The sequence below is a fragment of the Copidosoma floridanum genome, unplaced genomic scaffold (assembly GCF_036245765.1).
Source record: "Copidosoma floridanum isolate Cflo_tuat_1 unplaced genomic scaffold, Cflo_Japanese_pri ptg000021l, whole genome shotgun sequence".
NCBI lineage: Eukaryota > Metazoa > Arthropoda > Insecta > Hymenoptera > Encyrtidae > Copidosoma > Copidosoma floridanum.
The window spans coordinates 23,879,449-23,902,678 of record NW_028321898.1 but is presented as its reverse complement, the minus strand read 5'-3'; the positions used below and the strand labels follow the sequence as shown (position 1 = coordinate 23,902,678).

General features: G+C 39.6%; 3 protein-coding genes across 3 annotated transcripts in view; 1 reads left to right on the top strand and 2 right to left on the bottom strand.

Moving 5' to 3' along the window:
* Positions 1 to 23,230, top strand: part of LOC106638871 (uncharacterized) — a 238,404-nt gene that overhangs the window by 46,125 nt on the left and 169,049 nt on the right. The gene's annotated exons all lie outside the window — the stretch shown is intronic.
* LOC106638877 (royal jelly protein-like protein) lies at positions 4,946 to 13,135 on the bottom strand. The gene is made up of 5 exons (XM_014352250.2): positions 12,958 to 13,135; positions 10,507 to 10,676; positions 9,103 to 9,324; positions 6,209 to 6,631; positions 4,946 to 5,218 (listed from the first exon to the last, which is right to left on the bottom strand). The coding sequence occupies exons 1-5, from the start codon at positions 13,133 to 13,135 to the stop codon at positions 4,946 to 4,948; spliced, it is 1,266 nt and encodes a 421-aa protein (XP_014207736.1).
* LOC106638876 (royal jelly protein-like protein) lies at positions 18,758 to 20,622 on the bottom strand. Its single transcript, XM_014352249.2, has 5 exons — positions 20,553 to 20,622; positions 20,304 to 20,470; positions 20,011 to 20,226; positions 19,490 to 19,924; positions 18,758 to 19,000 (listed from the first exon to the last, which is right to left on the bottom strand). The coding sequence occupies exons 1-5, from the start codon at positions 20,620 to 20,622 to the stop codon at positions 18,758 to 18,760; spliced, it is 1,131 nt and encodes a 376-aa protein (XP_014207735.2).

Here is a 23,230-nt window from a genome sequence, read left to right as displayed (position 1 = left end):
CATGCAGCGAACAGAAAAAGAGGGGATGAGAGAGAAAAGGAGAGATGAGCACACGAGTGGTACGATATGATACGCATGATTTAGTTAACGATTCAATTCTCACTCACCTGATTTATATCTTTTTTATAAATGAATTTTCTGAACAGAATGTACGAAAATATATATTGTTTCGAAAACCTCAAAAATTATTTATGAAATTTCATTTTATCAATGTACAATAAAACAGCAACGATGCAAGCATATCAAGTTACCATATAAATTGGATCTTTAGTGAAAATTTAATGTAAAACACTCGATAAGTTTCTCTTTTTCAATTTTTATTTTATTTATTTCGAGAAAAGATAAATTCGTATGTAATTGAATATTAAACACAGTTATCATTGATATTTTTAATAAAATATTTCGAAGGCTTCCTTTAAAATGAAATTCAAATTTTAACCGTTTCTTTTTTGTGCATAAATCTTGAATTACCAGCGTGCCCATAACAAACGCTCCATCCCATCAATTTGAGAAATTACAATACGATGGTAAGAATCAGAAAAAGTGCATGCAATTTTTGAACGACGATACAGCGAAAAAAACGTAATTTTTGTACCTTGCCGCAGCCCTACAACTTGCCACAGCAACGACCGTACGAGAATACACGCTTCTCGCGGGCCCATCCTCTCTTTCTCTCTTTTTCTCTCCTCGCCGCGCTGCTATCTCTTATGTCGCATCTACACGTGAGATCGCACGCGAATTTCTCCCACCCATCTCTCTTCACTCCCGCCTCACTGACACCGAAAACAACTTGTTAATGCGGGATCCTGGGCGTGTACGAGTGTAACTGCCACCTATATCTCTCTCTCCTTCCTTCCTCACCACTTTTTACTTTTTAGGTATTTTCATATATTATATTACCTCCAATCTTTGGCTTTTCTTAACCCAAGAAGGAAAAAAATCAAAAACATGTGATGCAGTTTTGGACTTGGTGTTTACTTTCTTAGATGCAATACAATGGCATTGTCTGGTAGAAAAGGACAAGTAACTTTACTTGGTAGCTTGAAATTGCACATAAACAAAGTATAAGTGTTAATGAAAGTACTGTATTTCGTATTCTAGAAGGTACCAAGAATAGATTTATATTGATAGAAATTTAATGCACACAAGGTATGGACTCATGGTAGGGTGCATTGCTGTGTCTGTCACTTGACAACCCTATTGCAATGAAAGTTGTGCTCAGAAGTCGAAAAATCTTAGAATTTTTCATTAACGAATATTAATTTAAACTAAATAAATTATTTTCAAATCAAACTAAAAAAAAATGTAATTTGACATTGGACACGCATATATTATACCGTACTCACACGAACTCTTGAAGCGAACATACGTAACCAAAAGCGGAAAGTCCAAGAGGTTTTCTTCGAGATGATTCTTCCAATCATCAAGTGACGAATGTATGATGTGAAAGTACCGCCGGCCAGTTTGTACTTGAACGCGTTGTGCGCCTTTAAGCGTTTTTCTGCTAATTATGGGGGTACTCGCAGTATGGTTATGTCACCGTGCACCTGTTAAATAAGACCACGTAGCGCCCACACGGTACCCAGAGCGATTTCCTTTTTTTTTGCTCTTTCCCCTCTTACGTGAGAAAAAAATGCCGTCTTTCTCCGATCGGAAACGTGGCAAAAAAAGAGTTGATTTCCAAATAAGTCGCCAAGTTTTTCGCAATCTCGAGTCCACGCTTGTGCTTTTCTTGCGAACCAATACGTTAGCATAAAATATTTAGTACCATTAGATGTTACCATGACGTGAAAAAGAAAAAGAAAAAAGCACACCAACCGTATATAGTGTGGAGTTAGACATCAGCCACGCGACAACATACAATTATACAATACTGTCTCTCCACATACTTTTACAACAGAAAGCTATTCATTTTCTAAATCATTGCCAGTAGAAGCACCAACAACGACAATTAAAATTGACAAAGTATGTCATTCGTCCTCTTGTATGGTTTGCTCGTATAAGGGAAAAACACACAATTTGGCAAACTCAACGAGGCCCGCAATAAATTCTATACGTAACTCACCACTTGAAAATTCTATTCTGTTAAATATTCCTAGTCACTTTCTTTATCGTTTAAAAGCAATGTTATATTATTTCAATAATTCGACTTTTTGCGACTTAATTAATGAACTAATCTTGCGGCATAGGGATTTTCGCTTTCTTTTGCGAATTGTATACTTATGGCATCGTAAATTTCTCTGTTTATGGCAATTTCTCTGTTTTGAAAGGCGCTAATGCACCCTAATTCACATAAATGGCCTTGGGGGATGTTTGGACGTAAAATACTTTGAGCTACTATTATCTCTCCTTTCTTTTCAAAAGCACTACTGGCTTACAAGATTTCTCTCTACTTCCAGTACTTCCAAATGTGTGACTAATGACTATTGGTGATGCAGTAAAATCTTGAAATTGTTACAAGTGTTTGTAGTAACCCCCTTTTTACACATATACAACGACAAAGTATCCATATATATATAAACTCCAGGGTTCTAATAATATACAAGGATAGAGGCAACAACATCGTGTAAGGGTGCGAATCACCTGCAGCTCCTCCTTTCCTCGCGGGGGCCATTCCGTTCTTCTTCTTCTTATCACCATAAAATATATATATATCAGGTTTCGCTGCCTCTACAGCTGTCCCTCTCCATCTCGTACGCCGCCATCATCACCACCACTGTGTGGTGGGTAGGCGTGTTCGCGTAATTAAGCCGCCAGAGAATTTGCATACGATCCGAAGAATATACACCAGCCCAAAGTGTACGTATGCACGTAAGAAGCAGCGGTACAGTGGTGGAGGTGGAAGAAGATACCGGCTAGACGTTGTTATACACTGGAGCTGTAGGCAGCCCATCCTTCTCCCCGTCTGGTAATACCCCACCACCGTTCTACACCCTAGTGTTGATGCGTTATTGCTGCACGCGCTGGGGCTGCTGACGATCCGATCGTATTGCCAACCTGTCCTGCGAACCAGTGTTCTTCTTATCGCTGACTTGTGTATCCTTGATTTATTCTCTGGTCGGTTTCATTGCACGCAAACTCAGGCCTTTACGAGTATCGATTTGAGTATAATTATTGATAATTTCATTTTTGTTATGTCCACTTTGAAAAATAGGTCGTTGACTTTTTTGGTTGTCTGGTTCCGGTAAATTGTAACAGTTCAATTGTCATTGATTGGGAACCGAAGGTGGAGGTATTGATGGGTAAGTGACCACAATCAGTGAGAAGATTCAAGCTCAAACGACAGTGGTAAAGTAACTTACCGAGTAGTAACATATATAAAAAATTGTGGCTCGCTCCTGTATGCAACGGTATTCTTCCCCACGTGGATCAACTTGAAACTTAAAACAATCGATTCATAACCTTTTTAAACTGATTTAGAAAGGAAATGGGGAGCAGCTATTGGCGTTTATCCCTGACCAACAAATGCGAATGAATTAATCGAGCCCGGAAAGGTCAAAGGATATAGTCTTAGGCACCACGAAGTACTTCTCGTACCAGAAAATTTTATTTTGAAAGTCATGCTTTGGTTCAATAATAACAAATGTTCACACTCCATCTAAAAATGGACTATTATTCTTCAGTTTGAGGGAAATCGTGAAAATAGTTAAGGAACAAAATTACTCAGGCGTGGTACTTATGACCATCTGAGCTCTTATAGTTTTTACTTTCTACGAAATTCTCACACACATACACATACCTTGCCGAGCGTGGAGAATTTTTTATGGTAAAAATTGTACTGTTGTATGTACTAAAACTCTGCACCATACCCAGAAATAGAGAGAATTAGTTGCGAAAGCCCGGTACTCCTTGCCATATTAGTCGCAGCGCGTTTTCGCTTATGGGATTGAAAAACTTTCTAACGTTTCGGTGTACACGTCGACATCACCACCTGCCTACAAATATATATGTAGAGAGAGAGAGAGAGAGAGAGAGAGAGAGAGAGAGAGAGAGAGAGTAGAAGTAAACTCTTTCGACGATGAAAATTGAGCAAAAGACGGACGTGTATAGAATATGGGATAGCTGGTTACGCGTACATGACAAGTTTGGGTTTCACAACTTTGTATGTCAGTGCATTCGTGTGTATATATTCGCAGGATATAGGTATCAGTTGATTCTCGTACCAAAATTTTCAAAGATTAATGCGCCTGTCTGATTTCTAAGCTATTTCTCTTCGTCGCTTCGTGCGTACATGGGATGAATGATTTCCAAGCTGAGAGTGTTATTATTGGGGCGAGAGACAGAGGGATCTAGGATTAGTCGTCACCTTTTGCCAGTTGGTGATTGAAGAACCCATTACCGTGTACTTACCGTCCTCCATGGTTGAGCTTTTGGATTTTCGGATTAAACTATCTTATGGTCGATCCGAGTGATCATCGTCTCCTGCTTGATGATAGTTGAGATTCAAATAACGGGTAATCGTGCTTATTTTACACTCCATGAACAAATTAATATTTATTTTGACTTTCTATCTAAATGAGATAAATTTTGTTCGTATATTGAGGAATCAATGGTAGTGGTTAACACACAGTATGGTTGCAGGGAAAAAAAGCTTCTGACAATTTCCGGGTTGTGCATAATTTATTGTGAACACGTACATTGATGATAAAAAATAATAAATTGTGTAAAATCCACGTACATCGTTTTTCGTTTGACAAATACATGCAAATATGAGCACTGATTGATAATCTCGATGATGGGCGAAGACGCGCGAAATAACATATCACAATTAACTTAAGAGTCGTGTAAAATAATTATCGACGATACTTACAGCTACGAAATACACGTGGTACAAGTATAAACTATTTAAAAAAAAAAGAAAAAAAAAAAAAAAAAAAAAATACATACATAGAAAAAATTAAACTACCAAGTGTTTACCTCCTATGGTGCTTTGCTCGCCGATGGATCACTTGGGGTATTTGTACATGCTGACTTTCGTCCGGCGCAGAGCGGCTTGCAGCTGTGCCGGCAGCTCGCACCTCGTGCCCTCGACGAGATCCTTCACGGGGCTCTTCATAATGCGGAAATTCACGTCGGCAAAGTCCAGAGTGCCAAGCTGGAAGGCCAGGAATCGGTTCGTCAATACCCACAGCTCCTCCGACGACTTTGTTATGGTCTTTGGCACGATCTTCACGCCACTAGGGTACTGTAGCCGCTCCTTGTCCTGAGCCACTATCTCCTACATGGCGAATAAATTGTTTACCTACTATGTATATTTGAATACAGGAATGAGGAATTCTTTGGATAATCATGAGATAGCGTGAACCGAAATTTCGAAAGAAAAAAAAAATCACAACCCACCCTTGTGGGTGATCATTTTCTAGTTTGGACCAGTTACGGCTGACACTGCGACACCCTTGATTTTTATCTCAGAAAAGACTATTGGTATTTACAAATAGTTAAAAATCTTTTTGACAATAATCGTGTAGTGGATATTATTTTTAAACCAAATTATAGTCTTATACGGAATGCCATGGTTTCAATCAAGGAACACCAATCTTTGATTTTTGTGACACCAAAAAATTATCAAAAAATTATCTTAGACGGCCAACCTCACGTCATTGCATCATATGAAAAGCTTGAAGAGCAAAAACATTTATTTAAATTTCACCCGCAACTTCTTCATAGACGTTACTACACGTCTCAGTCGATCAAACGATTGTATAACCCACCGCTCCATTAATCCACCCAAACACGTTAGGTCCGATCGAAGCGTAATCGGCACGATGCAACCGAAAAAACAAACAATCCGACCAACGCTCACGTACGAACCGCCAATGCGAAACTCACACCGCGCGAACTCGAGAAACATCTGCCCGACAACAATACACAAGACACTAGCACGCGAGAAAAGAGCGTCTCCCGTCGAACCAGGAAGGAGTCGCGCACTTGGGCCGGCTCCCCCTCCTCGTGTGACTTTACCCGCGCTCACGGACTTTACATAACACCCGTGCCCCCCTCCTCCCCCGCATTATTTATAGATACACAGCATCGAGGGGCTAGAGGAAAAAAGGACGGAGCAACACAAGCTGCAAAGAAAAAAAGCCAGAACCGCCAATCGAGAAGACAATGGCCCATAAATCCCGTTGCGTCACGTGTACACACGCTTGGAAGGAAGGAAGGGAGGAAGGGAGGATGGGTGGAGCGAAAAAAAAGGCAAGAAACTCACAATGTTCTCCTTGGCGAGTTCCCGGTACCTGTTCCAGCACGCAATGGCCGTGTCGGTGGTCAGACCGAGGAAGAGCGTGCCGTCCGAGGAGAAGGCCTGGCCGACGGCTTGGCTGCTCAGGATGTCCCGGGCCCCGAAGTACTTGATGCGGTAGCCGTACAGGCTGCGGGTGAGCTCGCGCGTGTTGGCCGCGTAGAGGTCGTACGAGGCCAAGGGCCGGAAGAACAGGTAGCGGGGCTCGTACGGGAATATGTTGGGCGACAGGGACATGTCGGCTACCCCGCCACCAACGCTCAGGCTGGCGTTGTTGATCGTCACGTTGCGCGCCGAGTCAATGGGGTTGTACACCTCGCCCTCGAGCCGGAACAACCCGATGCCGTTCCAGATGACCAGCCCGTGGCCCACCGAGTCCGTCATGTACACCTTGAATTTTACCCGATTCCATCAAAGAGGCACTACTCTCTTGGTTGCGAGTGTACGGGAATCGGAGTTACGTGTCAGGGAAATCATTGGGGTTTTCCTTCATGATGATTTGTTTGTGTTACGTACAATATTATATCGCGTGTGATGCGCGTGGGCACCGGAGGATGATGATTACGTTGTGTTAATCATACACGTGGTTTTGTTTCGTAAAGTAATTATATTTTCGAGTGGTGTCGAGTGTGATTGTGGTAAAGTGGCATTGATATTTCAATGGAGAGTTGTTACGTAGCTGTGAACCGCAAAAGGGGGGGGGGGAAAGAAGAGCTCCCGCGTACCTAATATGGGTGACTGTTGTTTCAGCGCGATGCGGAAGCACGTGCGCCACGTGTGAAACATATATTATATATACATTAGCAAAGAAATATGAGAAAGTTCCTCGTGGATATACCTATCGAGTGGTGAAAATATTTCCTCTCCCTATGGGTGCGCGACGGCTCTTCGCGGCGTTTCAGTTTTACGATGGGAACTTTACTTTGAACGGATTATCACTGCCCGTGTGTTTGAAAGGACCAATGTTTGCAGTGATGTTTCAAGTTGCAAAACTGCACAGCAACGTACCACGTTGTTGATGGTATATATATATATATATATATATATATATATATTGTTGTTAATAAAACATTGGGAGGCTTACAATAAATACTATAAGCTACTCGTAAAATTTCAGACTTGCATTGAAAACACATTCTTAGTAACTCTACGTTCGTCGACAGAATAATGTCTGATATCTTGGAACAATTACCGCAATCTTTATGTAATTAAATTTAAATGTCTTTTAAAAGTCAGTTCTAGAATATTCTATATAACTGTTCAAAAAACTGATGAATCTTTGAAACTAGTGAATCGATTTTTTCTTCCTTAATAACAACATTCTTTATACGATCCATTAAGTTGCTTGGTCGTACGTATAACAAGTGTAATTCAATTCCCGTAGCAATAAACACGTTTAGTGCCGTGTACAAAGAGGTACATGATATTGCTAATCTCAAAGACGCAAAAACGAACGAAGCACGGCAACACGAGGTCGCACGGAGGAGATACCCGTCTAATCCCGTGACGATTTAAACGAGAGAGCAAGTGCACCCTACACTGGTATAGAGCATTTAGTGCAACAGAAGACCACGATACAACCCAACGAGATAGCTCAAGCCATTCCAGACGGCTCTTACCACGGTTTCTGGTTACAAAGCACCTCCCGTTTACTTCGGATGGCTCAAGTATAATTTAGATGTTGCTTGAAAGACTTTTGAAACAAAAGGATCTATTTTTCTCGCTATCCTTTTGAAATTTTGTCACAAGGTAAACCATTGAAACGCCGAGGACTCTATCATATTTGCTTGCAGTTTGTTTCTTGTAGTATAGTTCGACAGTTGTACGTACACATTATACGTACGATTAAACGAGAGTAAAGCGAATGAGAACGGTATGGTTCGTGTTTAGTTGATAATTGTACATCCACTATTGTTGCTTTCCCGTTATAATAATGATTGACGTCTGCGCGTGTATATTATATATAGGTACACGCACTGAGTGTGCCGCAAATGGAGGTACACAACAATCGCGTATAAATGTGATGCTAGCCGACTAACAATGGATCTTTCGAAAGACTGGAAATACATAACGATCTCTTGGGGCTGTATACGCCCAGATGAATAGATATACGTATGTGTGTATATAATGTATACCTTGCGAATTGGATATTAATTGGACGACCGGTTCGATGGAAAAAAAAAATCATGTCTTAGCTATAAATCTGGAACTGACAAGCTTGTGGTTTTACAAGCTGTTCGAATCTGTAAATACTGCCAAGATTCTCGTGAGTAATCATATGTGGATTGATAGTGTTTCTCACAGTACAGTTTATCGGAATAAAAAAAACCGATTAACGAATGTGGCCTGGGAGAAGTTTGTCTATTATTGGAATTTTCATCGATGGTGATAATTATTACGGTAAGTATTATGATAACGAATAATAATAAAGATGTGATGATGATAAAAATTGTGATGATAATGACAAAAATGAAAATATCAGCTGTATACTGATAAGGCCCTCATTTAGTACGAATGACAACGAAATGATTTATTTTGTACTTTTATCTCAACACGCATTAAATTTTAATGATTAATGATTTCAAGAGTGATGTGCGTAATGTGATTAGTATCAACGTAATACGAATTGCTTCGTATACATCAGACGGGTGTGTGATTTATAATCGATCAAAGCATGTAACCTTAAACTTGAGAAAGGTGATAAGAAAGTATTAAAAACAGCTATGCTTGGCATTCATGTTATTGCGTAATTTTCTGATAATATCGGCTGATGTATATGGATATAGGGTATGGATGGAAAAAAAAAAAAAAAAAAAAAAAAAAAAAAAAAAAAAAAAGGGATCAGGAAATAGAGATCTTACGGTCGTGTGGTCACATTGCTGGCCCTTGGTCTCGACGATCGGCTTGACTAGCCGCGTCATACCCTGATCATTCTGAGCAATGTGATTCGGTATCTTGATCCTCTTGGCGAGCTTATCCCTCGTGAGGTCGAACGCCAGCAGCTGGGCTTGGCAGGCTCTCGCCGAGCTATTCTGCTCTACGATGCCCGTATCTAAAACCCACAACCTGTTGCATTGATCGATCTGTCGAAATCAAATTTTTCTAAGCTGACTATTTTTTGCTTGGCTGTTAACATGTGTATAGGGTTCCCTATCTGGTTTTTTTATACCTTTTTTTTTTTTTTTTTTTTTTTTTTTTTTTTTTTTATCATAAAGAGAAAAACTTAGAGTCAGTGTTCGATTTTTTCTTTTTATTTTTTAACTTGAAATATTTTTTTTTCTGTGTCCTATCGTATCTCCAGGAAATTTCAAAAACACCTCAGCTTAGTCCAATTACTCGGAGAGTTCTGAGGTGACAGATTTCCTGATACCTCAAAACAATCATTGATACAACCAGAGTTTTCATTTGACGTGTTTATTGGAATGTATACCACATAGGGAGTGAAGCTCCACATGAGGGAATAAATATATTGTAAAATAATACGCAAAGTGCATTTTTTCAATAAACTTTTATGGTAGATCAAATAATTGGTTGTACATAAGTTTACATGTACGAACAAGTTCTTACGCAGAAATCATGAAAAACGTGAGCTAAAAAGATTCAAAGCTTAAGAACTTCTGTGTATCTTTCCATAAGAATTTCAGAACATTTATATTGCACTTGACATGCCATTCTTAAGACAAGACAATATTTTTTCTTTCGGGATAATCTCGTCTAGTTGTAAAGTAAACCTTGCACAGACCTAGTAAAAATGTAGTGATGTGTAATCAATTATCTTAAATTTGATACCTATAACTTTTTTTAAGGATCAACGATTCGTTTCAATGTTTTGAATCCCTTAAAAAATCTTACTAGGTAATTCAACTTTGAACAAAATATTCAAATAAAAGTGTTCAAGTTAAAAGAAAAAAATCTTGTCCATAGAAATTACGAAAAAAAAAAAAAAAAAATCAATTAATCAATCAATCAGCAAGCGTAACAAGACCAAAAAACTCGTTTCTCAAAATCGCCTCGTGAAATACGCTCTGCGTGTACACACGCATAAATCCCACATTCACTCACCCAGAACAGTCACCCGGCACACGTGTACTGCGTACAAGCTTGCTTGCAGGCACTACCAGCGGCAAAGACAAAGAGACAAGAAAAGGAGCATGAAAAAAAAAAAAAAAAAGAAATACCTCGAGGCTCGAGAGAGGGTAAAGTGCAAAAAAAGGCATCAGGGAACCAAAATGAAAATACAAAACGAGATAAGGCGGTACACTTACGGCGAGACCGTAGACGCTGGTTACGCCGCTGCAATCGCCCCGAGCGTGCCACGACCAGTCTGGATACGGCGATAAAAGTGGGCCCGAGCTCTCGGACTTTAGGCCCGTCACGATGCTCAGGCGGGACGGCACACCCGCGTAGCCCACGTGAGACACGAACACTCGGCCATCTGAAATCATTTTCACTCGTTAAAACACCATATTTTTTCTCACAAAAATTGATGGATGGTTGACAGCTCCTTTTTCCGAGACTCACGCTTTGACGGTCTTTGGCTCATCCTTTTTTTTAAGTTATAAAATTATATGTGGTTCGCATTGAAATGGGACGAGTAACAAATTAATCCACGTCTCGCGCTGGTTGAAAGTATATATATACTTACTCGCTCCACTTCGATCACAAACTAACGCAATGCAGCGTCAATTGCAAAATCCTCTCTCTCTGTCCTACATCGTTATTATCTTCATTAAATTTTTTTTTTTATTCTCAAAACGTCGAGTGTTACATTTTTCGCAATAATTCGTGCCGAAGGAGCGTCATGGTGCTTCACCTTCTCGTACGTCTTAATTAGTCTCTCCTTTCAACCTCTAGCCTTCCCTTCAATTTACTTTTGCGTCTTCGGCTCTAACGCGTGTACATAGTCTTGGAGTGGCAAAAGTAGGTTCCACGTGTACACGTACGTTTTGAAACGCCTCGAGTGTTTGAACGGCGATTTCAGGGACGCGGTTAATTTTTATAATCTTCCTTCCCCTGTTGCTCGGGCTAGGGGTGTTACAATCGAAAGGCCGCACAATGGCACGCGGGTCCCACGTCTGTTGTTGTTTAAGATCAGTTATTGTTGCAAATTAACGAGCCATTCTTGGGAAAATTTTTTTAATACAACGCGCACCACAGCGAATGAAAATTGAAGCCGGGAATGATTACACCCCTGTTTGGAGGATATTGCAACGCGCATCTGAAGAAATTTTAAAAAATTTTCTACCGAGTATAAGGTGTATACAATTGATTGGGGAGTAATGAAATTTTAATCAGTTGTGCCAGTAACGAGGTATCAATCGCAGGGGTTTCCTTAATATTTTCATGCAGACAAGTAGATTTTGTTTATCAAGGTCTCAGCTTGAAATTTTTTAAATCAATTTCTGAGTTTGATCGCATAGGCAACTTATGCAACCAAATTGTTTTCACGCGCGTAAATTACGAGCTAATCGGTGATAGAAACATCTACAAGCACCAATTTTCCTTGGGTTCACAAAACGCAAAATAGTGGGAAAAAAATTTATCTCCGATCGCCCCGCGTCCCGTTGAGCTGCTATTATTTCTGTTACATTACCGCGAGATACGAGTAAGTATTGAATAACACCTCTCGAGAAAAGTTACGCGTTTAACGTTGCGTCACTCGGCTCGGAGCACTCGATTCGCCAAAAAAGGGACATCATTCTCTAAGAGCACTTGCTCGCTTTCCTCAAACACACGCATCGGGGGAAAAAAAATTAATTTAAAACGTCCCGCTTGCGATCACGCAACACCTCGCGAGCGCACTTTTATTTCCAATTTCCAGTGTAATAACACCCTGACCACGGCACGTGCGGCTTTTTTGGACACAGAGAGCGTTAATCTTGAGATGCGTCGAAAGGCTCCTCTTCGGCAAGCAAAACGCATCTTTTTTTCACGTGACTACCCGGACTTTTCAAAATTATGACTCGTCAGATCACAAGTCGATAGTCAGACTCGAAATCGGTTCTTACCATCGAGAAACGCTTTTGCAAACTTGTCCGGGTGTACATGCGTTCGGCTTAGATTGTCAAACTTATCAGGGAAACCGCATTCCTCCGCGGTTACTGAGCTCTATTGGTGCAAACTCGACAAAGCTGTTCTCTCTCTGCGACTTTTTAACAAACTTTTCTTTTTTTTTTTTTTTTTGTCTAGCTCATGTGTCCCAAAACTGGAGCACCCACGAGAACCAACTGACAGCGGCTCTACTCTCTGAATGTCTATGGGTGACTTTGTACTAATTATAGTGCGCTAGGAAATGAAAAAAAAATCATTCAAAGTGGGGAAAAAAAGTCTTTTACCAGAGAGACAACACATCCCTCCTCGTGATGCGTAAAAAAGTCCGTTACTACATGGAAAAAGATACTTGGTTTTACTTGCAGGAAAAAATAGCTTCAGTCGTCAACAAAGACAACTAGGAAATAATATTGTACCGTGTACTTTTTAAATTGAGTAAAATACATGATGTTCCGTAAACGGTTCACTTTTTTTTTTGCTGAGAGACTTTTTTCCTGGCCACAAAGAGGGACGGATTTCACGCAGTCCAGAAACTTTTTCTCCAACTTCGGAGACTTGTTTTCTCTCGCTCCAACGGACTTACAACTCATTTATAAGTGGACAGATATATTCCCTCACAGAGATTAACGGGGCGCAAAGGAAAAAGACAAAACAGTGTAGCCTACCCTTAGCGACCGCCAGGTCCGAGGGCACTATCCTCGAGAAGTTGTACTCGCCCGAGTCGACGGCGTTCCTCCTGTGCTCCTCGGACTCCCACAAAAAATCCAGGTACTTCCACTCGTAAACGGTCTGCAGCTCGGCCAGCACCACCGGAGCCAGGATCCACAGCACCAGCAGGTGCATCATCCTTTTTTCCTCTCTTTTCTTCCTCCTTTTATCGCTCGTTGTACCGTCACACTCGCACAGTCTCTATTCAGCGGCGAAAAATCAACTGAAACGCGAGTCTCACATTTTTTCCTCCGTTGTACCTTGGATTGTTTTCACCAACAATAATGTTTATACGCGTAGAATGGAAACAAACAAACAAAAACAAAAAAAAAAAAAGACACACACTTTCAAACAACCAACGCAAAGTACTCGCGCCTGGACATTTTCGAGTGTACGGTCCTCGCACTAGTCCTCACCACGGCCGACCACAGGAGATAGTCCGGATAGGCAGCCGACGCGAGCCGCGCGTTATCAATGCGGCGCAACGCCGAGCGCGGGTCTAAGATTTCCGAGGCGAGGGAGAGCCGCGGACAGCCGGGGAAGGGGCATTAGCGCCCACACGACGCCGGCCTCGTGAAAGTGCGCGCCGCGAGCATTACACGATAGAGAGCGAGCGAGTCTCCTTCCCGGGGTCCTTTCTCCTCCCGACTGACTTGGCTGGGAGCCGTCTCGGCGAACTGCAGCGCCGGGAATAACCCTTTCCCGGGTGGCTTTTCTTCATCCGTTTTCCTTTTGGCATTGTGAAAAGGCCCGCGGTTGCCACGGAAGGAGAAATTTCCAGTGGTCTTTCTCCTATACTGTCGCTTCTCGTCACTTTGTTTTTTTTTTTTTTTTTTTTTTCACTTTCGTCGGGTGGCGGGAAAGTTTCGAAATTTTTCGACTCTACGCTACAGGTGTGTCGTATTGGCTAAGCGCCTAGGTCGTTGGCACTATTATTTTTATCGTTGCATAATGACTCGGGTGCACGTAAAATGAGCGCAAAGGCTGGCAGTTCATTCGAATGCAATGATAACAGTTGATGCAGGGGTGCATGTTGAGTCGGCGCCTCGTGTGATTCTCAGCAGTGAGGGGTTTACTCCGGGTGATTGTGAATTCAATGATTTATGGGGAAAAAAGCTTTAATGGGCCGTGTACGCAGACAAGAGATGAAAGAAAAGTGTCTTGTTAATATTTCCTAAGTATAGTCAATCAAACGTATTTTTTTTTTTTCTCTGTAATTGAAATTTAACAAGCCCGTTAATTACAATTCAAGGAGAAAATAATCGCGTGTATCGAGCGATAAGAGCAATCCTAAGATGTATTCAAATATTGTTTCAGGGTACTTCCAAGACGATCAGAAGCTGTGAGAAATCTGTGTTGAAATTATTGCTCGTCAATTTTATCATTTGAGTAATTGAAAACGATCGTTGCTGTCCTTTTGCAAATGATTGTTTTCACAACAAATCGAGTCCTTAAACGTTATACATTTTATTATAGGCTGTGCCATGGTGTAAAAAACAATTTATCCGTTAGTTGTGTGTATATTTATGTGAAACAAAACAAATGTTGTTATGGAAAAATTCTAAAGAATAATATTTTCGAAAAAAATAAATGTTAAGAAAATTTTGTTAGGTTAACAAAACACATATTATTTTCTCAAATTATCTTTTACCAAAGTAATCATTTTTCACTTATTGTGATAAACGATTCATTTTGCTTTCAAGTGAGGAGTGTTTAATTGCTCAAAAAAAAATTTTGAAATGATGGTAACCGAGGTATCATCTGTAAATAAACGCGTTACAGAAACAGACGACGCAAGTATTGATATGCAAAAAAAATTATGAATTAGTTGATCAATTCATATCTAAATCATAAAATAGTTGCTTTTAGATAATTTGTGGATATTGTAATAGTCAAGATCTATATAGAATAATCACAGAAAAATTGTTTCAGATACGAATCACCTCTTCTGCAGCCCTAGTAGCAAATCTTCATAAAATTTTATTTCTTTCGACAGTAAGTTTTGAAATCAGCATCATTACGTAATACGCAAGTCGACCGAAGCACAGAAAAGAGATTACTTGTCCGAGTTATGTGAAAGCTGTAAAACACTTCTTATCGTTTTACTCCGAGTTCAACGTCCACTAATGATATTTGTCAGAAACAAATTTATTCAAAAAAACACCCAGGCCTTCCGACTCACAATTAAATCACAATCCGATGCGTCAACGATACCTAACAAAGGTAGAGAGAAAAAAAAAAGAAAAAAAAACCATAAACAATCTGTTGTGTCAAAAGAGGTATTCGAAAACTTCCCACCACACGCACCCGCATCGATAAACACGTCCGCGAAAATCATAACAAGGTTGTACACACACACACACACACACACACACACACACACACACACACACCCGTTACACTGTTTGCGCACACCCGCAGCCGACCGACCAACCAAACGCAACGCCCGTCCCTCAAAGTTATTACAACGACGATAACATTCATTAACCGAACTTTCCAAAAATACGAGAGACGCGGAAAAAAAGAGACACACACACACACACACACACAGAGCAAAGCGATGGAAATAATAAACAAGCACGTGCTAACATTATCACGCCAAGTGGCTCCCCGGAGGGGAAGGGTTGAATCTCATTACCAGCGCAAACACACGGCCGATTGTTGAACAAAGCCGGGAACGGAGCGGGCAATCGATGCAAATCGCAATATCGACCCCCCCCCCAATCGTTAATCGCCTGCGTATATACACACCGATCAACGAAAGTATAAGGAACAACCGACCAACGCTCCCATTATTAATAATAAAACGGGTTTTCAAAAACATGAATACACACGCGCGCCCCCGTCGTTAAAGGACTTAGTTCGGTCCTCCTTCACTCGTAAATTGGATAATCCTCGGCTCGTCTCGTAATTTACGCAACTGCGTGTGTATACGAGCCACGAGGCTTACACTGCTTTCACCGCACCTCGTCCCATGGCTCGCTGTACGTTCGGTAGGGACGCCCGGCTTGCCGATCGGTTGATTATTAATCCCCCCCCCCCATCGAATCCCGCGTGACCGATTAATGCTCTGCTCTCTTTTGTTGCACGTATACGCTCATAATCCGTGCCCGTGATGTATATCCGTACGGGTATTCTACGGTTTTGGAGTGCCGAAACCAATTGAATATAGTGCAAAGAATAAAAAAGAAGTTCTAGAAAAAACAAATAGTTTACGGATCCTAGAGAGAGAGAGAGATTGTTTCAAGGTTAGATGGCTATAGATCGGCCGGTCGGGAGTGGCTTTCGCGTTGTGGTACGTGCGCGGCGTGGCCGATGTTGCTATTAGGTATACTATATGTGGCTACTATCAAGCATGGTATTAAACATACAGTGCCAACGCAGTGCCGGCAGCGGAGAAAGCAAACTGCACCGCGTCGTTCTCGCGGGTCCTCGCAGCTTTGGCTGTGTGGCGATGACCATGCCCCAGTTTGTGGCTCTCGGTTTACTGACCCCCTTCAATCTCTGCCGCCGTGCGCGTGTCCCTATGCTATACGACAGGTTTCAAGTGGTATATCGATGATACTTCCCTAACGCCCGTCGTGGTCCATCGATAATCCAATCTTTGTAACGAACCTTTGACCTTACTTTGTATGAAAAAGGAAGTGTGTGACAAACCTTGATGCAAAGTTTACTTTACTCCACGCTCCAAGCTCTTTTATTTCAATGTTTTTTTGACGCAATTGATTGACCTTCCTGATGTTTTGTACAGATCGAAAGAAAACATCTATAGGATCTTTTGATCGTCGATTGGATAATTGTATGCGTGTCAACACGGACACCTTCTCCAGTTCACACGGTACAGGCGATCTACCAGCGATGGAAAAGATCGATCTCGTATCCGGTTCGTACGGGTCTCCTGTCCGAATCGATATTCATTCGCCGATTTGTGCGCAAGCTCATATTTTCCTCCACCACCATACGTGGTCCCCCGATATTATACACATTGTTGCGCATTGTCTAGATCGAAGGTCCGCTTATCTGCGGTACTCTTTCTTTTTCCATCGCTACTTTTTGTTGTCTTTGTCCATCAAGCCGATTTTGTGCGCGCCCATACACTACCTCGCTTTCGAAACGCGCCTTACGGATACAACAGTATACGCGCTATCTCTCGCTAACGATCGGTTTCTCGATGAAAATTCGTTCTCGGCTCACTTTCCTGCTCCCTATCTCGGTTGCCGATACCAGCGGACGTGACGCGTTATCTCCGTAATCTCGTGTACACACGACACTCCCGCTCAACGAAAAGAGCCTCTCCAAACTCCAGCCGAGCGATCGTGCTCGTTTTGTCACATCTCTGCAACGAATTAACTCCCGATACCGTAAGAATAAGAAAAATCTTCAACAAAGCTGGTGATCGTGAACACACATTTTTTTGTACGTAGGTACACCTCGTGGTTTGACCAAACCCCAAATTGGTAGCGAGTTGCATTCGCAACCAACGATCGTGTACGTGTTTGACCAGTCCCATAATGGTATAGGTTTTCATCGAGCTCGTGAATTCCAGTGGATGCACAAACGTGACCGCTCGGACACGTGCACATGCCCGCTGTGGACTTCTCTCGATGCCAAAGACACTGTGCGAATCGCTCAGGATTTTTTTTTGTATCCGCATTTTCACCCCCTGCTTACGTAAAACAGATGCACTTACGTTAGCGTTAAGGAGAAAACTGGGAAGAACTCGCGAGTGCTTTATTTGTACCTGGTCTCTTTCTGGCGTGACCCCCCCGTTACACACATAGCGATGGGATGAGGAAGCCACGGTATGGAGAGGACAAAAAAAAGAAAAAAAAGGAAAACGAGACTCTCTTTCTCCCTACTGGTGGAGTACTTGTACACGTCTATCTGTCAGTCCTTGTATTCGAGTTTGTGTGTGTGCCTAAGTGTGTAATTTAGTATATACACGTCGATGTGTTCTCAAGAGCCACGAGTCCGCCTTTCACTTTGCCGTGCTCTCCTGTACCTGGATGTATATTTCATTTTTTTTTTTTTTTTTTTTTTTTGCGCGCATGCACGGTAGCTCGCGAGAACGCGACTGTGACTGTCGGTCAGCTCGTGCCGTTTTATTGACACGTACGTTCATGCTTGTGTACGTGTCGCGAAAAATTCGCGGGATTGATCGGGTGAGGAAACGATGCTGGCTTTTTTTTTCTTTCTTTTTTTTGAGAAAATCCGTAAAACTTTGTCAACAAAGTGGTTAAATATTGGATGATACTTCAGTGTTGACTTTCCGTTGAGTGGAGAAGAAGAAAAGAGCTTGTGCAACTCGTAAAAACGGATTGTTATGATTTGAAGAGCACTTTCAGTGCCACTAATGTGCTTTAATGTACGAATTATTCTGGGAAAATATTTTTTTAGTTATTGAACAGTTTAATTTACGGTAGTCAAATAATTGTAACGGTTGAAACGATCGATTTTCAGGCCGTAAGAGAGCTTTTATGGCAGAAATTACAAACGATAGGTTTACAAAGTGTTGAAAATAATAGCGATGATTATTGATTTCACTGCAGTAATGATAATCGTATTAATAGTCAATTGAAGGATATTTTATTCAAGTGTCCAAAATATTATATTTATTATCATACTTACTTGGTACATCTAATGAAAAGAAAAGAGCTGTCCTTATTTTTTTGTACAATATTAACAAACAAAAATGACAATTTGATACAGCGATCGTGCTATTGGTATCTAGCTACGGGAGTTAAAGTATGTCCGTCTTTACCGTGGAAGCTTAGCCTTGAGATTGGATGGCATATCACATACGGTATTATTAACGAGATCTTGGACCGGAGCTTTTATGATTCGGAAATTACTGTTCCTGGGATTCAGTGTACCTTGCACGTATCCCAGAAAACGATTTGAGAGTACCCACAGCTCTTCTGCCGGATGAGTTGACGATGGTCTGATCACCTTGACACCGTTGAGGTATTGAAGCTGCTCGTGGTCCTGAGCTATAGTTTTCTAAAATAAAAAAAAAAAGGATACAACATTTTCTGTTTTTTTTTTTTTTTTTTTTTTTTTTTTCATCCTCGTAAGTGTATTTAATGTATTTTGAAATATTTAAATTGTGCTCCAGTTACTCTGAAATAGTTGTAATCTTGGATGCTTAAGTGTAAAATAAATTCACATTCCAAAGGAATTCCTTGAAAAATGCGCTAATCATTCAATTCAATATATTTGACGTGAGAAAATGAATAAATCATTCAAATGTCTCCTTAATAGATATCATAAGGTGTGTGAAATGGTATTTTCGTTATGTGACAGAACTCATTTCAAGTGAGTCAATGTACTTTTTGTGTACGGCAAAGTTATTAGTAAAACGTATTTTTTTTATCATGTGCAATAAATAACTAAGCTCATGGTATTCCAATTAACTGCTTTATATTTATTACTACGTCGAAGTTAAATTTTAAATATTTTCACGATAGAAAAAAATGATTGAGTACTCACCAGCACATCTCGACTCAGCAGCCTATACCTGTTCCAACATCCTATAGCGTCACTTCCTGTTATTCCGAAAAACAACGTGCCCTGACTTGAAAACGCCATAGCGATAGCTTGACTGGGTAATATGTCATTTCTCGTCTCGAATTTTACAGAGTGGCCGTAAATGGTTTGTTTGAGAGATTCAGTGGACATTGCTGATAAACCCCAGGAAGCCAGGGACCGAAAGTACAATAATCTGCCTTCGTTAGGAAATATCTTGGGTGAGACGGCTAGACCGAGGACGCCCCCCATAAACGTGGCAGTGTCGTTTCCCGAGACAAAGTTCGCAGCATTGGGATCTGGACCGAAGGCTGGATTGTCCAAACGCCACATGAGGTTCTTGTTCGAGCCAAGGTCTACTATTACCAGAGAATTGCCAAGCGTATCAGCGACGTAAACCTGATTAAGAAGAAATTGATAGCACATTGTCCAAGTGTAGATTTTTATAAGTTTTGCGAACAGAAATGCTAAGAATAGTCAGTCACCGTAGTCTTTTTGCAATTTAAGCCGTCGGTTTCAACAACTGGATTTGCGAGTAATGTGACTCCATCTTTGTTTTTTGCGATTTTATTGGGTATTATGATGGTTCCGAGGTGTTGGTCAGTGGTGAGATCAAATAGTAAGAGTTTGGCTTGGCATATCATCGGTTTACCTTCGAGGAATCCAGTATCTAAGACCCACAATCTATTGCATTCGTCTATCTGTAGAAAAAAAGATACAATACATCAGTGCTCCAACTTTCTAGGAGGGGTTTAGATAATTTTCCTTTGTTATCTACCGCAATCCTGTAGACATTTTGTATGGTGTTGCAGTTGCCAGGATCAAACCAAGACCAATCGGGATACGGTCGTATCAAAGGTCCCGAATCTACCACTACCGAACTGACTGTGCCCAGCGTCGCGGGCACACCCTCAGCTCCTAAGAACGATAGGAAAATCCGACCATCTAACGAAAAGTAAAAAAATATTTTATGTTACAGCGTGAATTTTAATTTTGATACTTCCGTACAAAAATACGATTTGATTACCTTTATCCACATCTACGTCCATTGGGACGACTCTATCAAAAATATATCTTCCAGACTCAAAAGCATTCATTTTTATACTTTCGTTGGGCCATAGGTAGTCTATGTAATTCCATTCGTGTACTGTATTTAATTGTCCCGCTGCCAAAACCAACGTGGATGCAATCACGAAGACAAATGCAATCACTTTCATTTTCACTTTTCAATAGAATGAAATAGCTTTAGTTTTATTCCAACTGTAAAAATATATATGATAACAGTACAGTTTACGTCAATCTACTCTCGCTCTCAACTATCGAAAAAATGTTCATTTTTAAGTGTTTTTATATAAATCGGTATTTACGAAAGGATTGAAAGTACAAAAAAAATACAATCTTTAGGTGTCGAGTTTACATATTACGTTCACTTACAAGTGCTTGGAATTCAATTAAGATCTAAATAATCCTCTTATCAAAGCGATTTTGTAACACCACCATTAATAATGATTCATCTTTTCTATATTTAAATGATCAAACAAAAATCTGGGGTTTTCTCATAAATTTAGTTACGTGATTTATAGGAGTTCTCGTGATATCCATCATGTTTGTTTTGAATTGCGGCAAGCACTTTTTTTTAATTTATCAAGATATCGTATGTATTATAATTTTGCAGTATCTACAATTTTATCATATGAATATTATTTATATTTCTAATTAATAAACTGGTGAAAATTTAAACTTTTTTTTATTGCTAACGCGAAAGTTATTCAAAATGGGCAAACTATGTATAGATGGCTTATAAGTAACGAACAAAAAAATTATTTTTCTTTCTTAACTTACGTAGATCTCGCTTCTGACGCTCGACAAGTATCGCCTCTTCAGTTGAAAGTAGTCTGGTTGGGTATTTTCGAAACGATAATAGCTTTAGTTGTAAGCAACTTGCTAGCATACTTTATCGGCTCATGTTTTTTGGGAACGAAACATTTGTTCAAACAAAGAAAAATCCAACCACAGCAATCCTAATATGTATTTGGTAGAGTGCTCTTTTATATAAAGTCTACCACGCCTTTCCTGGTCTTTATGAATTGTACGCTCTCGTTATTTTAATCTTTCATTTCATCATGAAGAAACGAAGTCTCGGGCAAACTGTCTGATAGTCCGCTTGTAAATCAGATGCACAGAAATTGAATCTCAAAGTGTGTGGAACAATTTTTAAATGGTAATTCGCACGAAAACGAGATTATTGATTCTCTCACTTGAGTCAATACTCATTAGGCAACAGACAGTGTAAAGGTTCAAACAGAAAGAGCTGAGATAAGAAATACGCCAATGGAGTAACATGTTTTTGAAACATTTCTTTATAATTATACCATTGATAAGAAACTCGTTTTGTATACATGATTATTATTATAAAAATGAGTTAAAACATGTAGCCTAATATAGAGTTTTTATTGAGAAAAAAAAACACAAGGTATTAAACTAGTAATTCTAAACTCAATGACTGCTTTCACTTTTTAAATCGATGAAATTATGAAAAAGAGTAAGTGTTAAACAAAATATACTAAAAATAATAACTTTTTTGTAATCCTGTGATGTTTAACTTATTAAATATGACTATTTTTAAAATTCTTTGTCAAGAGCTACACACTCATTATCTAAAGTAAGTAACTACGGATGGATACAATTGTATCAGATTCAATAAGACAGTTCGTAAAATGAAAAATAATTATTCGCCGTCTTCTATTTAATTAAGCTCAGAAATGTTTAAGCTGTTCAATGACATGACGCAAGTTTGGAACGATTGGTTATTGGTATATGTCTAGCTTTAATGTACATACATTTTATTTGAGAGAAATTAATCTGCGGATCAAATTAATTCTTTTGTGAGAATTAGTTCGCTTGATTTCTCCTTTGACTTAAATGATGAACAACTTACTAGAATTTATTTTCGGCATGAAGAAATTAATTTTGAGATCATTTATATTGAATGAATGGTGAACCCTCTTTCATTTAATAACTTTTCTTCTACTGTCCTACACATACGAGGCTTAAAACCGTAAAAAATTAGCACCTAAAAAATTTGTTAAATTTAGAGTACCAAAAAAACATTTTTATACTTAATAATATTAAATAAAAAAAAAAAACTTAAAACATACTGTACTTGGGACAATAATAGTCTATACCACGTTTTATATTAAAATTACAAATACATACGTAGACGTGCCTGTAATTAAATATGAAATAAAAAATATATAATAATTATACTTTTAATGTTTCAGGTTTGTAAAGAAACGTTGTCAGTACAAAAAATGTTTAAAAAGATGAATATGTTCAAATAATTGAGCTTATTTAATAAAATTGAAAAGAATTTAACATAAAATTAAATACATTATTCATGATACGTTTTTCATTTCGATTAAGAAGAGTATCTGTCATTCTTAATGAAAATCTTTACCTTTGAGTATTTTAATTTTTATTCAATTTGAACTGAAGGTGGTTTTAGCGTGATGCTTTATTGTATTAGGTTAAAGAAATGACTTTTTGTAGTAAACATCTTAAATTTATAAATAAATATATGAAACAAACGTTAGCTTAGTCAGAAGAAACTGGTCAAATTTGTCTTAAATAAAAAATTTTTTCAACCATATTATATAACTATCTCTCAAGAGCATTTGTGATGAATTTCAGATTTTAATTATACGT

Bases quoted from the DNA above. Each gene is read 5' to 3' on its own strand.
- LOC106638876 (XM_014352249.2), bottom strand. From the start codon at position 20,622: ATGAATGCTTTTGAGTCTGGAAGATATATTTTTGATAGAGTCGTCCCA. The intron at 20,471-20,552 runs GTAATCAAATCG...ACTTTTCGTTAG, and splicing joins GGACGTAGATGTGGATAAAG to ATGGTCGGATTTTCCTATCG. The intron at 19,925-20,010 runs GTGACTGACTAT...CTTCTTAATCAG, and splicing joins TAAATTGCAAAAAGACTACG to GTTTACGTCGCTGATACGCT.
- LOC106638877 (XM_014352250.2), bottom strand. From the start codon at position 13,135: ATGCACCTGCTGGTGCTGTGGATCCTGGCTCCGGTGGTGCTGGCCGAG. The intron at 10,677-12,957 runs GTAGGCTACACT...AAATGATTTCAG, and splicing joins GGACCTGGCGGTCGCTAAGG to ATGGCCGAGTGTTCGTGTCT. The intron at 6,632-9,102 runs GTAAGATCTCTA...GTAAAATTCAAG, and splicing joins AGCAATGTGACCACACGACC to GTGTACATGACGGACTCGGT.